Source organism: Xenopus tropicalis, chromosome 1 (assembly GCF_000004195.4).
Source record: "Xenopus tropicalis strain Nigerian chromosome 1, UCB_Xtro_10.0, whole genome shotgun sequence".
Taxonomy (NCBI): Eukaryota; Metazoa; Chordata; class Amphibia; order Anura; family Pipidae; genus Xenopus; species Xenopus tropicalis.
In genome coordinates this window covers 154,896,117-154,914,415 of record NC_030677.2, presented here as the reverse complement: position 1 = coordinate 154,914,415, position 18,299 = coordinate 154,896,117, and the positions used below count along the sequence as shown (strand labels likewise).

The 18,299-nt window shown below is 41.5% G+C and overlaps 1 protein-coding gene across 2 annotated transcripts; it reads right to left on the bottom strand.

The window, feature by feature from the left end:
* Positions 1–447: 447 nt before the first annotated feature.
* Positions 448–18,086, bottom strand: comt.2 (catechol-O-methyltransferase). Of its 2 annotated transcripts, none has more exons than NM_001017157.2 (5): positions 18,052–18,086; positions 11,925–12,078; positions 4,017–4,210; positions 2,504–2,635; positions 448–1,597 (listed from the first exon to the last, which is right to left on the bottom strand). In NM_001017157.2, exons 2-5 carry the CDS (start codon positions 12,061–12,063, stop codon positions 1,412–1,414), a joined length of 651 nt encoding a protein of 216 aa, NP_001017157.1. In that variant the 5' UTR covers positions 12,064–12,078; positions 18,052–18,086; the 3' UTR covers positions 448–1,411. The 2 variants fall into 2 exon arrangements, with proteins under 2 accessions (NP_001017157.1, XP_012818812.1); XM_012963358.3 differs by lacking the exon at positions 18,052–18,086 and adding an exon at positions 15,400–15,505.
* Positions 18,087–18,299: the final 213 nt, after the last annotated feature.

The following is an 18,299-nucleotide window of genomic DNA, read 5'->3' as shown; positions in this document are numbered from 1 at the left end:
AAGTGGGGCATTTTGCAGAGCAGTAACGTTGCTGGCGGGGTAGGCCATGGACAGAGTTCGTCCCACCACCTGCTAAATATGTGCCGAGCCAACCCACCCAATCTGTGGGTAAACCTGCAGGTACAGGGCCGGCCTGCACATCATTTCTTCAAATCCCAAGTTACAGACTCCACCAGTGGATTATGATCTGTTTATCAGCTCAGGGTAAAAAAAATATTTTGATCAGCAAAAATTGACCCAGAATGTGGTCAAATTGGGCGAAGATTTGCTTAAAGAGGTTATTCACCTTAAAGTTAACGTTTGGTTAGTTATAGGATGGTTAATTCTTATCAATTTGTCTTCATTTTTTACATTTCAGTTATTTGCTTTCCTCTTCTGCCTTTTCCCATCCTTCAAATAGGGGTCATTGGCCCCACAGTCAAAAATACTGTTCTGTGAGGCTACAAGTTTCTTGTTATTTTTTATTTTTCTATTAATGGCCTCATATTTATATTACAGTCTGTTGAACAAAAAAGCGAAATTATTCAAAAACCACAAATAAAAAATATAGACCACTGGTAACATTTCCGCTTTGGTGTTAGCAAGCATATATACTGTATATATGTTATAGTGAGCATATGCTACACTTAAATATGTAGCCGAGTGTCCAGCTGATATATGTAATGCAAATATTTATTATGTTATATAAAGCTTCTGCTCTGAGTGCAGGTTATCTGTGAATGCTTGAAGTGCTTATCTCTCTTTTTTTAATCACTTAACTTTTACTTCACCTTCAGAATGACCTATAGAAATCCTAATTTGCAGAGTCATGATGAACTTGCCCATATTCCTACATGTGTAATGTGTATTGTGCTGTTTCCTTTTCAGCAGGGAGTGTTCCTACAAGTGGTTTATTTGTTAGGAATGTGAACAAACTTGTGGGAGTTGGCATTTAGGGATATAATTTTAACTAAATGCAATAGTAGGTTTTCCCTTGTAAGATGCTTTTCCAACCTTTAAACGTGAGGAAAGGCAAGGACAGATGTACAGAAAAACTCAGATACACATTAGGCAAACACAATGATCCGGGGTGATATTAGGCAGAACAAAAATGGATTTTCCCCCAGTAGTTTTCCTCTTTATTACAGGTAGCTTTTTTGTTATTAGTTTTAGTCCATCTGCATACAGGGGTCATGGAAACAAACCATGTGGCTTTCCCTAAGCACCTATGACTGTTCCCCGGTAGCACCATAATCACATGAGTATATTTGATAATGTGGATGCATTAGAATGTGGGCACGTCAGTCTAACAGTGAAATGAAAAGAGGCCATTGTTATAGGTGTAAACAGGGATTCCAAAATGGACAGACTGCATATCATTTTCTTGTACACAGGACCTTCTTGCACAGTTTTTGGAGGCTATTTTTTCCTGTCACAAGCAGCCTTTAAATACAGCCTTTTCTAGAGCATCTTCTTTGTTCATGTACTGCACCCGAGATGGGTAGTTAGTGCAGTCATACCGGCCGCAGGTCCTGACGTGCTCCAGGAAGTCTGGGATGCCAGGATAGACAACATTATCTGCCAATAACACGGAGCCTTTCCTCAACAACTGACACTCCTGAACAGTAGGGAAGAATACAGAAACAACCTGATTATTACTCAATTTCTATGTACCATACATAAAAGAAGCTTCTACCTAATTTTATTATATACCAATAGATATGAAAATACAACATGTAGTTACTATGTACAGGAAGTTTCACAGAAAATGTATCGCAGATGTAAGATTTTTTTCAGTCGCTCTTGGTAAGTTTCAACTTCAAATGAAAACTGTAATGAATAACCTTCCCAGTCAGTTAGCACACAATGTATACACACAATGCCTTGCATGGCTATAGGTGGCTAAAGGTAGGGGAAGGAAAGGGTGAATCACTAAAGGTATCAAATGTTAGGTACCCCCCAGCGATTGTATTTCCTTACCTGATACTGGGCTGGTGCTCCTGTTAGCAGAAAACTGCATGGCTGGGGGGATTTTCAGTGAGCCCAGCACAGTGCTCCTCCTCTTCTTTCTTCAGCATCACCAGGTAGACACATGCGCTGTACAGTGAAATGGTTTTTTTGTGCACCCACACAACAAAGAAGCTGGAAGAGGATGGCTCCATGGTGCTCCCAGAAGAGTGCAGTGCAGATTTGTGCTAACAGGAGCACTGGCCAGGTTATCAGGTAAGTGATTACAATCACTGGGGGTGCCTAACATTAGGCATTTCCTCCTTTCTTCTCCTTGAACTCATTTTAGGACCAGGGATGGAGAAATACCCATCCAATGTAATGTCAGTGATTCTTTGTGTAGAATAAGAAGGCTATCTTTGCAATATATATGAATAAAAATGTGAAAGAACAGATCCCAGGGCACTAAAGGCTTTTTATTAACATGTTACTTGCACAAGAACTATTGTACTTTTATACTTTAACCTGTCAGAGTTTTTTGGAGCTCGAGTCCATTAACGGAAAAAAAATTATTTACCTCCAAAAGTTTGGTATCAATTAGATATCGGTCCTTCCAATGATCCAGAAACACAAAGTCAAGCGTATCCACGCCATAGTTTTGCTTCAGCTGCGGGATGAAATCTGCTGTGGACCCTTCCAGTACATGAACCTAAAAATCAGAATGTTGCCCAGTATGGAGAATTATTTGCCAGAATCAGATTGTAGCTATAAGAACTCAACAGTGAATTCAAAATAAACTAATTTCCAGTTCTTAAAAGTCTCACATCACAGACACTCTGATATCATCCAGTCGGAAAAATCCACATGTAAAGAAGATATCAGAAAGCCTATACCTTATCACAGAGAACCCAACTGTTACCTAATAATACGCTCACAATAAAATGGGATTTTCATTTTTTATATTGAAAGAAAATGTACTGTAAATGTATATTAGTTGCTTAGAATTAAAGTGTACATGCATTTGCTATTGAAAACAGTTTCTGGCTTGTTTATATTTGTTTACCAGACCTGTAGGAGAACTGGCTTCTCCTAGGAGGACCAAATAGGAGTGAGTGCAGAGAATAAAAACATACACAAATCCTGATTTTAATTGTAATGTCACTGAAAAACGTGTAATGAATTTATTTGGGAAGACTGATCAGAATGACATTTTCTTTTAAAAGATGTTTTATGGGTGAAGGTCCCCTTTAAAATCATATCACATTCAAAAGTCTTGCACCTATCTGCCAGGTTTAACTATTTATTTATTTTTATATATTTTATTCCTTCAGACTATACAGTTGAGCATCCTAATTCCCTAAGGGGTATATTTTGCAGACTGCCCCTGGAACATTGATAAGAGAAAGCCAAATGCGGTTAATTGATGCTGGCGTCTGTTTGCATCCCTCATTCTCTGTAAATAGAACCAACAAGACTTTTGTCTCAATTCAATTAATTAAATTGGGCAGGTTTGATTTTTAGTCAGATCGGGGAACAAACGACCGAATTAACCCGTTGGTTGGGATATCGGGAGAAGATCTGCTCGCTTGGCGACCTTGCCAAGCGAACGGATCTTAGAGTGTAGAGCCACCTTTACTGTCCCTTGATCATCTCTAAAGGTGGCCATACACGTGGCGATCCGACGATGTTTCGTGCGACCATCGGTCGCACGAAACATCGTAAGATCCGCCACACACCATTCAGGACTGAATCGGCAGGTAAGGAGGTAGAAACAATAGGATTTCTACCTCCTTCTGCCGATTCAGCTCTGAAGGGAGAATTTTGTCCGATCGGCGAGTCGTCCGATATCGGCAGCTTCCTGCGATATCGGTCAACTCGCCGACATGCCATACACGCACCGATTATCGTACGAAACGAGGTTTCGTACGATAATATCGGTGCGTGTATGGCCACCTTAAGGGAAGAAGCAATCCCTGCAAAAGCATTTTAGATGCTGATAAGACCAGGCACTTATTTTAGTTCACTGAATATCTACCTTACAGCTCGTACTGCTACTGTCTATTTTGGCCAGAATAAAGGAATGTACCTACTGTGTTGTTGACTCCAGCAAATTCAATCATCTGCCTGGCTACAGAGGCATGAACTGGATTCATCTCCATGGTGAGGATGCGAGCTCCCGGCTTCAGCAGTCGAGCTATTCGAACAGCAGAGTATCCACAGTACGTGCCCAGCTCCACTACCATCAAAGGATCGGTTTCTTTAACCACTTCATCTAGGATCAGACCTTAAATAGAAGGAAACAGCCTGAGGCAGTAATAATTTTAAGGCAATAGTGAGGCCACGTCCCCATAGTTACTGGTTTCTGCTATGTTTTTTTTTTTGGATAAGAAACCAGATGCTTGTCTGTATGTAGCACCCTGTAGAGCAAAGCAGCGAGCACAACCCACTGAATGTCTTCACCGCAGTGCACGTTCCCCACTGGTCACTTGCCACTGGAACTCAATAGGGAATAGATTTCGGACCATGTAAGGCCCTTTGTCAAGCTCAGCTGGCAACTGGATTTCCTCTCCTAGGATGGAAAATAAACTGTCCTGGTTGTACATTAGAACAGCAGTTGCAGTTATAACATTGAAAAGTTCCATTTTTCTTGGACTTATCCCTGGACCTTTCTTCATTTTTCTCCCAAAATCTGATTTCATCAAAATAGAACCCACATTTCTACCTTTTTTGTAGGCCATTACCGGGAGCCTTTTAAAAGCTGACAAATTTATCTGGGCTACAAGACAATTGGGAGTTAGACCATCTGGGGCAGAAAAGCTGGGGCCATTGGTTTCTTTGATCTGTTGATCAAAGAAAGGCAATTGTGGACCTAAAAACAGCAGAAGGGAACAGCTATGAGAAAATATGGATTATAGAAAGGGATCCATATCTCCTTTGCTTTAGGGTTCACATCCTCATAAATCATATATTGGTTATGAGGAGGTCACATGCTTCCTAATGATACCAAACAGGGACTGCCTATACCCACCAGTTAGGAGGGATAGATTCTGGGGGACTGGGACATGAGACACCCCTCATTTTTTTTTTAACAATTCTTTTATTGAGCATTACAAAATATGTTTTACATATATGATATAATGACTGTGTTACAACATGCCATGTTTTCATTAAAATAAAAGATATAAAAAAACCAAGTTAACATTGATGGTGTCATGTTTCTTATTGTTTCTAAGTTATACCAGTGTTTAGTTGATAGGTATTATACCTGTTGGGGGGTGCTTCAGAAAGCAATTTATCCATTAGGGTTGATTCACTAAAGGTCGATAAAACGTGAGTTATTTATAGAATGCGTTAAAAATGTTATCACGTCTAATTTCTTGCGTCTTAACGCACGATTTACTAAAAGCATACTCGCGTTAATTTATAGCGTGATGCTGCTTGCGTTATTTTAGTCGCGAAGACTATTTTCGTGCGGTATTCGGCGGAACGAGCGCTAATCAACGCACCGCGTAAAATATTTGCCGCGTACGAAAAAACGCACGCCATGTTAGCCATACATGCCATTACTTTCAGAAAATTACTGTACTGAAAATGACTATTTCCCTGCAAACTGGCGGCTGCATCACTCTAGGGCCAACACAGACTTGCATAAATCCCACTGCAAAGTCCATATTGTGTTGCCAAAAGCGCATGAACTGTACTTTTCTATAATTACCGCCTGCCTCAAGTATGTGTTAATGCAATATTTAGCGCGTCTAAGTGTTTGTGAATCATGCATTAGTGTTATTTCGGCACGCAAATGAACCCATGCGGTAGCGCAAAATTTAATGCATGCGATATGCGACGCATGCGGTAAAACTGTAGCGAATCCCGCGTTAATTTTTGCATCAATTTTACCGCAAAAAAGTGTGCGATAAAAATTAACGCACTTTAGTGAATTAGCCCTATTGACTTTAAGTCTGCATTTACCTTGTGTAGGGGGTCTAATCTAAGGCTGGGTCTGGGTCTATCCAGAGTTCCCAGACTTTGTTAAATTTATCCGGACAACCTCTTCTCGAGTAGGTAAGCTTATAGAGTTGTTCCCATGAGTGTATTGGTGGCCCTCCACTGGATTTACAGTGAATTGCAATTGCTTTGCTTGCATACATACATAGAATAGACAATAATGTACATTGTGCCCTTCTTGGTGTTACCTCCCCTAATTGATGAAGTAATAGGATTATAGACATACTGTACACAAACTGTACACAAAATGGCAGAGAGATATCCCCCAAATCACACCAGAGCAATGGGAAGATATCTTAGACTCCGCCTTTGAGGGAGTCATTAGCAGTAAAAATAACTTCATGCATATGGTATGGGACTGCCCTATAATTAAATCCTTCTGGGGAAACGTAATACAGCTGATAACAGAAAAAACTGACATTGTACTCCCAATGTTACGTTTCCCCAGAAGGATTTAATTATAGGGCAGTCCCATACCATATGCATGAAGTTTGCAGGGACATGTTGGCAACGTGGGCAGTTTTGAGGTACATTAGGGTTTATGTGATGTAACCTCTGCGGGGTTAGGTATATTCTATGTAAGTAGTTCATTTGCGTCATCTTATTTTTACTGCTAATGACTCCCTCAAAGGCGGAGTCTAAGATATCTTCCCATTGCTCTGGTGTGATTTGGGGGATATCTCTCTGCCATTTTGTGTACAGTTTGTTCAGGGATGCACTTCCAACTTGTATTAGGTGTGCTTAAAAGCTCGAGAGAGGTTTTTTTTAGGGTCTCACTATGTATCATTATTTCTATATGTCTTAGTATTGTATCAGTTGGTAGTTGCCCAAACTGTGCTTCAGCAGCGTGCCTTAGTTGTAGGTATCTAAAGAGCATCCTATTCGGAAGTAAGTATTTTTGTTGATAGGGAAGCAGTGTTCCATTTGTCATAATATCTGCCAGATATTTGATCAGGGGAAATTATCTTAGCTAGGTGTTGTGGCAATTCTAGTAGCTAATATCTTTGCTAGAATTTTAGCGTCTGTATTAATAAGCGAGATTGGCCTGTAGGATGAGCAGTCGAGGGGGTCTTTCCCTGGTTTTAAAATCAGGACAATTAGGGTTTCCTTCATTGAGCTGGGGAGAGTTTTCCCTTCCTTTGCTCCTTTATATAGCTTTATTAGCAGTGGTGCAATTAGTTTGGTGTGCGGTTTGTACTATTCCATTGGTATGCCATCTGTACCAGGAGTTTTCCCACTTGGGGAGGCTCCAATGGCAGCTTCTACTTCTGTTAATGTTATATCTGTAGCTAAGAAGTGGAAGGTTTGTGTGTCTAACTTGGGGATATCGGTATCTCTTCAGCAGGTGAGACTTGCAATTTGGAGTTGTATAGATCGGAGTAGAATTCAGCAAATCTATTGTTTATTTCTTCTGGAGAGGAAGTTATTACCCCAGTACTTGTACAGCTGGGATGAGCATGGTGGTAGTGTTATCTCTGGCCAGGAGCGCTAACAGTTTCCCGTTTTTGTCTCCATGTTCAAAGACCCCTGCTTTTTGATATAGCATGTGTTTTTTTGTGAGCTCTATTTGGGCAAGGGTTTTCTTGCCATTCCTGTTGAGTCTGTGTGTTTGGGTGTGCAATATAGGTTGCTTCAGATTCGTATACCCTTTGGGATTTCAGTAGAATTTCTGCACGTAAATTAGTTTCTAGTGTATTGATATTACTGATGAATACACCCCTAGGGGCACATTTACTAACCCACGAACAGGCCGAATGCGTCCGATTGCGTTTTTTTCGTAATGATCGGTAATTTTGCGATTTTTTTCGTATCTTTTGCGATTTTTTCGGCGTCTTTACGATTTTTGTGTAAAAACGCGAGTTTTTCGTAGCCATTATGAAAGTTGCGCAAAGTCGCGATTTTTTCGTAGCGTTAAAACTTGCGCGAAACGCCGCGCCTTTTAAGTTTTAACGCTACGAAAAAGGCGCGACTTTGCGCGCAAGTGTTAACGCTACGAAAAACTTGCAACTTTGAGCAACTTTCGTAATGGCTACGAAAAACTCGCGTTTTTACGCAAAAAACGTAAAGACGCCGAAAAAATCGCAAAATTACCGAAAAAGTCGCAAAATGTTCGTTTCCAATCGGAATTTTTCCAATTCGGATTCGAAATCGTGTCTTAGTAAATCAGCCCCCTAGTGTAAGCTTTAAAGGCGTCCCAGGTAATACCAGGGGGTACCTCATTTTTGTTTGTTTCAACAAATGTTTTAATGCTGTCCTGGATGGTTTCATTTAAATGGGTGTGGGTTGCCCAGTAGGGGCTAAGTCTCCATATCCGGTCTGCTGGAGTTGGGGAAATGAGTATAGTGGTTGCTATGGGAGAATGGTCCGAAATACCCCTTGTGAGTATCTCAAACTTTTTCTACATTTTTGTTCATTTCCGCACAACCCAAAACTAAATCTATTCTAGACATATTATTTGAGCCAGGTGAGTAGCAGGTATATTGCTTGACTCCTGGATTACGTACTCTCCAGAGGTCTACTAGTTGGAGCCCAGAGATCCATCCATTGAAAGGTGATGTGTTAGTTCTGGGAGGATTTAGTTTATCTAGTGTTGCATCTATCACAGTGTTAGTTATAGTCTCCCATTAGCAGTAGGGGTGCCATTGGGAGGGTTAAAATTTTGTTCATTATTTCTCTCAAGGGCTCCTGTGCGAATGGAGGTGGAATGTACACATTTACCAAAGTGAGTTTTTTCCCTTGTATTGTACCATGTATTAAGACATATTTACCATTTCTATCTGAGATCGTGGTCTCTATTACAAAAGGGCAGGTTTTACATATAAGAATGGAGACCCCTCTAGAGTAGCTCAAGTACAGAGAATGGTACATTGATCCTATCCAGGGCTTTTTTAACGCTAAGAATTTACTGCCCACTAGGTGCGTTTCCTGTAACATTAGAATTTGAGGTTTGTTTCTGCGTTTCTCCGCTAGTGCAGTAACTCTGTCTCTGTAGTTGAGGAGATGTGCTATCAGGGGTCTTGGGGGTGCGCCTGGCGGTGGTGGTCTACCAGGAACTCTGTGCGCTCTTTCCAGGTGAGAAGGTTGCCTGGCCAAACATTCTTGTCAGCCATTGTTCTATGAATTTCTCTGCTGCATTGCCTTCAACTCTTTCTGTTAGACCCTGTATGCAAATATTATTTCTCCTCAGCCTGTTTTCCAGGTCATCAGCCTTTGATTCTAGTATGGCTATTTGCTTCTTTGTTGTAGTAACCTTGCCTGTGAGAGGTGCTGTGGAGTCCTCCAGCTCAATAATTCACCTTTCCCTTTCCCCAGTTCTTTCTCTGAGCTTTAGTACATCATGTTTTAAATATTGCAAAGTCTGTTTTCAGCTCATCTATTTTGCCCACTAGTGCTGTATGATTTGTTGTAATTGCATTTAGTACTTCAGCTAGTGTTGGCTCTGTAGAGGGTGCTGGTGTTGTTAGTGCTGCTGGTGTGACACCATCACTTGTTGCAGGTTGTTGTTTGTGTGCAGCATGAGGTGTACGAGACATACCTATGGGGGAACGTTGTGGCAGGGGTTCCCTTGCGTATTGCGCCAGTTTCCGACAGCTGCTTCCTTTGTTGCAGCAGTGTCTGGGGAGCCCGCACGCTCCGTGTAGTTTTCGGCGCCATTTTGTGACTGCATGGCGTGTGGTCGGGCTGACGTCCCTCTAGCGTGTCCGCGTCATTATTTTTTCACCATCTAGAGGATGCGGGGCTGTTCGGGTGTAGTGCTGTATTGGTTCAGTATTTTGTGCCCCCAAACGGAGCTCGGCTAGTGCGCTCCCTACTCGGTGCAGGCCACGCCTCCTACACCCCTCATGTTTGGTATCATTCTGATTGCCCACATATGGGTTAAAGCAAGCCCATATTTTCATAATAATATTGGATACTGGCAAGTACCAATATTATATGACAAGAAACTGGCCTGAGAAGTGCAGCCCTCTACAGGGGGTCACCATGGACAAATTCTTGGGCACTCCCCCCTCATGCATACAGTAATGAGGAAGGGTCCCAGCAGGGGATACAAGGGCAACAGACCCAGTTACTGAGAGCTCATACTTGAGGTTCCAGTTCTGTTGGGGTGTGTGCTCAGGTTCTCAAACTCTTTGCCTCAGGAGGACACAGGAAATTCCTAACTTGGTAATGTACATAGGGCTTCTCTGTGTTTTATTCCCTTTTATTTTATTTACTGTTTATATGTGTATGTCTCTTTTTGTAAAATCTTTTTAAATGCACTGTTTACTCTTGTAATATTAAATATAAAATTTAATAAGTTATGTCCTTTGGCTCTAAGACTCACGTGCCTGTATGACGCTCGGCATAGAATTTATTAACTGCTTGTCTGTATTGAGTAGGGGGTTAGGTGTCTGTGTAAATGCTAATGAACTAGTTGACTGCTAGCAGGGGAGTGTGTTTGACTGTAATTTAACCCTTTGGCTGCTAGAGTGCTTGTTGAATTAGTGGAAGCTAACCCTAACTACAGTGGGAGAGAGTGTGTTATACATTTGTGTATTAGGTTTCGCCTGTTAATGATAGATGGTGGCAGCGAATAGTTATTTGGGGCGGTGGTGTGTTTGGGGGTGTCTGAAGTTAGTCTAACCTGTGTGAAAGGCGGCTGAGTATAACCCCTTGTTTCCCCATCCCGGTGTCAGGCGCGTTTGAGAGTGGCGTGTTCCTGACGCTGATCAGTACAGATTATATATACAGTAATTCACAGTTGTAGATTGATAGTGTATAAACAAAGTGTCACAATGTATCTGTTATTTAGTGTCTTTTCACTTGCTTCCACTAGGTGGTTGGGGAGGATATAAATTTCCTGTGTGTATACTGCCAGTTGAGCTTGACAAAGGGCCTTACACGGTCCGAAACGTTGCTGTGATGTCCTGAAGTGTGCAATAAAGGCTTTTTAAAAACTACAAGAAGTGCTGTGCCATCCAAAATCTATTCCCTTTATGAAGCACACCAGCAGGGTTAGTAAGCTACAGATAAATGTATCAATGGTAGATACATAAATGGAAAAAAAAAAAAAGACACTGTGGCATTATTTTTGGGGAGGGGTAGGGGCTTTAGCACACAGCACAGGAATGTTTCAGGAATGCCCAGTAGATGGCAATGTGTTCTAGTATAAAAGGGATGGCATACATGTGCTCAGGATCTTTCCCAGGACTTCTCCTCACAGGGAGGTGGGTACAGAATTGGGCTTGGGCAGATAGCAGGACCAGTTAGGAAAAATCAGAGTAAGATTAGTTCTGTGATAGTCACTCCATGAGTGAAAGGCAGGCACCGGATAGGTAATACGAGCAGCTCATAGCTCCATCGAGGAGAGTAGAGGGTTAGAAGCCTGCGGTGTAAAAGGCCACCAGCTTAGGAACTCAAGTGGTTGAGCTCAGGAACAGAGTACACAAGATTCCTGAGGCAAGGGACTACTATGAAACCAGACAATGCTGGGGATTTACACTAAAGCAGGGGACACCACCTTTTGAAGGGACAGATCACAAGTGTGAGTCCAATACTATTTACTGCAAGAGAAGTTATGTGGTTTGTGCTTAATGTGCTATTGAAGACATTGGAAACTGGAGTTGTATATTGATAACAACAGATGCCACATGCAAATAAAATAAGTTTGTTGTTTGAATAAACCTTTGTTGCTTTATAAATCCACTCATCCTGTCAGTTCACAGAAATTCCAGGTGACTTTTCTTCTAATGCTCTGGCTGGTACCCACAAGAGTGAGAATAACTAAAGGCAATATTCATTGTATGGTCACTGGGAGTTGCCAGGTTAATGCCCAAGGTCCATTGCACAGACCCACACATACTCTCAGTTTTAAAGCTAGCAACTAAAGGTGTGCTACACTTGTGTTGCTAAGTGAAGTTGGTTCTGAGTTAGCCACTGGTCAGAGCAGAAGTCTGATATTCATACAGACAAGGTGTGTTTTAGCAAATATTACCGTTTTGACCCCTTTTTACCTTTCTCGTCTCCCACATTCATGGCCCACTCCTTGTTCCTGCAGAAATTGTCTATAGTATCTACCACACTCTGAGGATCACCACGCACTGCATTTTCCACAACAAAATCCAGCATCCTCTGTTCCTTCAGGCCTTCCATAGTGGGGGTTCAAGGCTGTATGTAGTACAATAGAGAAATGTTAATATACTCAAAGTTCTTGTCATTTTGTTTGCTTATGTAAGAGCAGGTGTTATTTCACTACCTTTATCACTTTGGTTTTTTAACAACCCCATTTCCCAAAATGTTGGGACACTATGTAAACTGTAGATAAAAGGATAGGATGATTTGAAAATCATTTAACCCCCAGGGCATGTTCCCACTGTGTTGCATCACTCCTTTTTCAGCAACACGGTGTAACCCTTTGGGAACTGATGAGACCAGTTGCTGGAATTCTGACAGTGAAATGTTGTCCCTTTCTTGCCTGATATAGAATTCCAGCTGCTCAACAGCTTCACAATGTGCGAAATGTTTTCAGTGAATGACAGGTCTGGCCTGAAAGCAGGCCAGTTTAGCACCCCGACTCTTTTACTATGGAGCCATGCCATGAAGCAGGTATGGGATCTGTCATCCAGAAACCAGTTATCTAGAAAGCCCCAGAAAGGCTATCTCCCATAGACTATATTTTGATCAAATAATTTCCTTTTTTTTCTTTGTAATAAGGGAACAGTATCTTGTACTTGATCCTGACTGAGATAATGAATCCTTATTTGAGCCAAAACAATCCTATTGGGTTTATTTAATGCTTAAGTCTGAGGGCATTTGCTCTTCTACTCCCAGCCTGCGTTTTTTTGCAGCCTGAGAGAAGAGAGTAGTGGATCTGCTCCCTTACGCAACTCAGTAAAACTGCACTGACTACATTAAGCAGAGCCGAGCAGTGATCGGCCTGAAAACAGGCATTTTGAGTGGATCTGCTTCTCGCAGCCTGCAAACGTTCTGTGTGCTCTCAGCCTAAATTATAGAAAGACCCCTTATCCAGAAAATCCCAGAGCATTCTGGATAACAGGTCCCCTACCTGTAATATGTGCAGAATACAGTTTGGCATTGACTTGCTAAAATAAGCAAGGCCTTCCCTGAAAAACATTTAGTCTGGAAGGCAGCATATCTTGCGCTGAAACGTGTATATTATATAACGGAGCATTAATTATGTGCAAGCAACCCATGCCATGTGTGCCAGTGCCCCCTCCATACAATCACAGAGGCTATTGATCTGTGCACTGATAAGCCGGGTGGTGCTTCTTCTCTTTAGCCCAGAGGATGTGGGGTCCATGATTTCCAAAAAGAATGTCTAATTTTAAAGGTCAGACCACGGGACAGTTTTCCCACTTCACCTCAGTCCATCTTAAATAAGCTTGAGCCCAGAGAAGATATCTTTTCATGGTAGAGTTGTATCTTGCATTTGTGGATGCAGCAATGAACTGTGTTTACGGACAAAGGGTTTGGGAAGTATTCGCCTGAGGGCCCCAAGATCACGGCCACCCAATATTGGCTTTCAGCCCTGTCCCTTGTGTAAAGTACAGAGATTTTCTTTTAATATTATGTACTGCGGGTGGCAAAATCACAAAATTCTTTGCAATTTTACAATGAGGGACGTTATTCTTAAATTGTTGTAATCCCCATCTTTACTTCTGAGAGACTCAGGCATGTTGCAGTAACCAAGTGTATTCCTTATTGTAGCATTGCTTCCCTTCCTCATTTATCGGTTACAGCTCTTTCCCACATTAATTCACTTCCCAGCCACACCTCTCTAACTAGATTTACCAGCAGTGTCTCACCAGATCCAGCCCAACAAACCTGGTGTAGCAACTCTCTCACAGGCACAGCAGCATGTAGCAACACTGAGGGTGCTCCTGTTTTCTGATACAGGCCCCTACCTCTCTGACATGTGCCAACCATCTGGATCACTACACTGCACTCAATACCTCAGGCTCTCCGCCCTGACCAGACTACTACACGCTATGGGGGAGATTTATCAATCCACCAACGGTCCGAGCGTTCGTTCGATTGGACAGTTTGTATTTTACGCAACTTTTTTGTACTGTGCGTTAAAAATTATGCGACAAAAACGTATTGTCGCAACGAGTAAGAAAACTTCGGATTCATTCAAGCTTCGGTATCGTGACTTTCCTTGGGCCGGGTTGGAGCTGCAGAGTGCCATTGATTCCTATGGGAGGCTGCCAAAATCATGCAGGTTTTCCTGCATTTTACGATCGTTCGGATACGAAGATTTTATGACTTTACGATCACGAATACAATATTATCATGACTAATACAATTTTTTCGTAAGCATTTTCGTGATTTTTCCGATCTTCAGAAATTATCGTATCCAATCTGTTTTCCCATTCGGGATTTGAACTCGTGTTTTAATGAATCAGCCCCTATGACTTTATCACAGGGTCACTCACTCTACTAAATACTTCAATGCCTGTCTCACTAGCCTGTCCTAGTCTAATAGGGTTCTCCACTTCCTTCTATTCCATCACTGTCTAGATTTCTGCCAGTTACTATAAAGTGGTAGGTATATACACCAAAGAGGCTTGTGCCCTGCCCCTTATATAGGCTCAAAGCTTTTGGCCCTCACCCTTTCTAGAAGTTTTCTGGGGGGAAGGTCTGTATGGTACCATGCTATGTATATGGTAAATACAACAATCATTTTAAAACAAAATTTCCCCCCTGCTGCCAAATCCTTACTGCTAAATCCTGCAGCAGAGCTCGGGGTGTGGGGAGATATTTTCCTGTCCTGTGATCGGTCTGTGCATGCACTGGAGAGATGAGCCATAGGAAAAGGGGCCAAGCTGAGGTCCAGTGCCTAGGGCTGCACTCGATCTAAATACAGCCCTACCTGGGGGAAAGACTTAAAGGAACAGTAACACCAAAAAAGAATGTGGTTTAAAGCGATACGGACACCAAAAATGTTGTTTTTTAAATCTTTCATTGCTTTATCATTGTATTATCTCTTTCATTTTAACCTATAACCATATAGCTATCACTTTTCCATTGCCATTCTGATCTTGTGTGTTTCTCTCTGAGGGGGCTGCAGTGTTTGGGCTGCAGTGTTTGGGCAGCACTACCCTGGATTTTAGTTTGAAAATCCTATCCAGTTGGAATCCGTGCTGCACATAAACTATTTCTAATTAAATCTTTGAATGCTGAAGTACAACTGTGGACAGTGAAGTGTTCAGGAATGAGGCATTCACATTCCCTTCTGAGCATATTTGCTCCGATACCCTTTGAAGCCTTAAACATGCAGGGTGGTATCTTATGTGAGGTATAAACTGGCCTGTCTCTGACATGTACGGACAAGAGCACCCTATAGCAGGCATGCACAGAGTATATGCTTTTTACCTGTACTGGAGAACATTCCTTCATAATAATAAATCACAGTAGGACTAGTTAGTATAGTTCTGACCGCAAAAGATGTATTTAGAATACACTTACAGGCAGCGCTCAGTGAAAGCTCCGTGATGTCTGCAATGTGGGGGACGCACAGACTGCAAGGAAGTAAAGGGGGAAAAAATAGATCCGCCCAGCTTCAGCTGCCGTCAGTGAAGTGAAACACTATATTTATCATGCTGTGTAAAAAGTGGAGTGAAGCATTACCGGTGATGTTGCCCAGGGCAACCAATCAGCAATTAGATTTCAACAGTTAGAAAATCAAAGCAAAGCATCTGATTGGCTGCTATAAACAACATCACTGGTGATGTTTTACTCCACTTTTTACACAGCATGATAAATATAACCCTAATTGACAGGCTGAGAAGTGCCAGTCGGGTTTCAGACATTCAGGTAACTGTACTAAATAAACATAAACCCATAGCCAACTTTTGATGTACACCATTATTTTGAGGACTACATTTTTCATGTCAGTAAATGAATAATGCAGAAACAGTCCATATAGCCACTCCCCAATTATTATTGTTTCACCGTCTCCGATACATACTAGTATGAATTTGCCTTTCCACAACTCATTTCCAGGTGGTACTCAGCAAAATTTACATGCGAAAATGTACACAAGAAAAGCATGCGAAATAAATACGATCCTAGAAACTGCCGTAATTCATTAAAAGGAGGCACTTACTGCATCCCATTAACTGTCACATACAAGCAGGGTAGGTTTTTACAAATGAAATCTTCAAAGGAACAGTAAAAAAATGAATGTGTTTTAAAATAATTTAAATATCATTTATTGTTGCCCTGCACTGGTAAAAGTGGTGTGTTTGCTACAGAAACACTGCTATAGTTTATATAAATGAGCTTCTGTGTAGCCATGGGGGCAGCCATTCAAGCTGGAAAAAAGGCACAGGTCTACAGGGTTTATCTGTTAGCTGCTATATAACCTGTGAATTTTCTCCTTTTGAATGGCTGCCCCAGTGGCTACACAGCAGGGTATTTATACAAAATATAGTAGGACTTTCTGAAGCAAACACACTGCAGGGCAGCAGTACATTATAGTATATTTTCTTTAATATATTTTCATTTTTTGGTGTTACTGTTCCTTTAAAACAGCTACTGACAGTCAACTGTGTTTGCTGCCTTAGGCACATTTGCCACGTCACTCCTCTTACACTCTCACTTACAGTGCCTTATTAAGGACCCTGCATTCCTATACCCAGGAAAAGTAAAACCTTTATGTTTAAGGCTGATTCACCCTTAAGGATAGACAGGGGAGAACAAGCCCAAGCTGTTTAACCAGTCCAGACAAACTTTCCAGAAGAAAAAAGTGTAGAAGCAGTTGCACCCACAATCCAAAGTGATGGTAAGGAAGTGGTCTCCTGTCTCAGTAGATAAAATCACTTATTTTTGAAAGATGTGCGTTTGCAAATTATGCAGGGTATTGTTTTACTCATTCACTTCAGTCTCTGCCACAGCAGAACTACAACTATATTATAGTAACACTAGCACATCCATACTTTAGGGCCATTGCATACTAGTACTGTACTAGGATGTTTTTGCCTTGAATGCAGACGTCTGAACTTCCCAGGCTTTTTTGTTCTGTAGCCCTCTTGGAATTTTAATTGATAATTGGTTGCTAGGGCTCAGTTTACCCTAGCAACTAGGCAGTGGTTTGAGAATAGGAGAGGGCCTGAATAGAAAGATAAGTAATAAAAAGTAACAACAGTACAGTTGTAGCCTCAGAGAGAAATTATTTATATGGATGCCAGGGTCAGTGACTTTCATTCAAAAGCTTGAGAGACATAAACAAAAAGAAAAATAATTGAAATACTATAACATAGAAAAAAAAATAAGTTTCAAAACAAGTTGGCAAGAATTGGATATTCAATAGAATTCTGCAGCCTGCATGGTACTAAAAGTTTACTTTGAGGTGAATAATCCATTTAATTAAGCATCCAACAACAGCACTGAGTGCCCAAGGTTGCAAAGATGCACAGGAGTACCCAACCCTTATCCTACTTCTCTTCAAACCATGTTTATTACCCTTCATCTGACCTCCTGGTTGCCACAGTCCCTCTGTACCCCCTGCCCCAGTGTTGCTTTCTATTACTTTAATACTAAAACATGAGGCCAATGAAAGAGAAATGCCTCTAATATTCAAAAAAAGCCAGTAGTTTGTGCATTTTCACTGACCCAGCTGGGATAGAGCACTCATATTCTTTCCTGATCCCTAATTTCTGTTCAGGTTAAACAAATTAAATACACTGGTTAAAATGTTATTCTTAAGGGCACATACAAGTGGTTGTTCCTGCACTCCCATGCAGTTGCATTCTCCTGGGTTTCACTGCAAGGGAACACAGGAAGAAATGCATGTTGCCTTCCACCTGCGTTTGTGTTAGTACAGTCCCATAAGGAAGAATGGGGTGCCACCGCACAGGAGTGCAGGAATAACAGCTTGTGACTAAGAGCCCTTAAATTCATGGAATGCTGAAATGTCTGCTGCCTGGGCAGTGCCAATATATGATGTTGCCCAATGCCAATGCAGTTAAAGATAAAGACTGAAAGGCTAAAGCTGGAAATCCTGCAGCTTATCAGATGTAGTTTCAGCATAACATACATATCTTTTTCCTCAAGTGTACAAGCTAGAAGGTAGGTACTCTGTAAATCAGTGCAACAAGACAAACATTTCATACTCACATGGAGCTGCCACAACTGCACGTTGTAGGAATACAGATCTAACCCCAGCTGGGCTGATTTTCACTCGTTCGTATGTTCCTGCCTTCAGTGGGTGTGACTGAGTGCTGGAGAAACTGCATTTTTTTCTGTAGGTCTGTAGGAATTGCTGTTTTGTGCAATATCATTTTTTTGTTTCAGGCAGAAAAGGTAAAAAGAGTGATAACTTACATGGAAATTTCACCTGTAAATGATCATACATCTTATGAGAA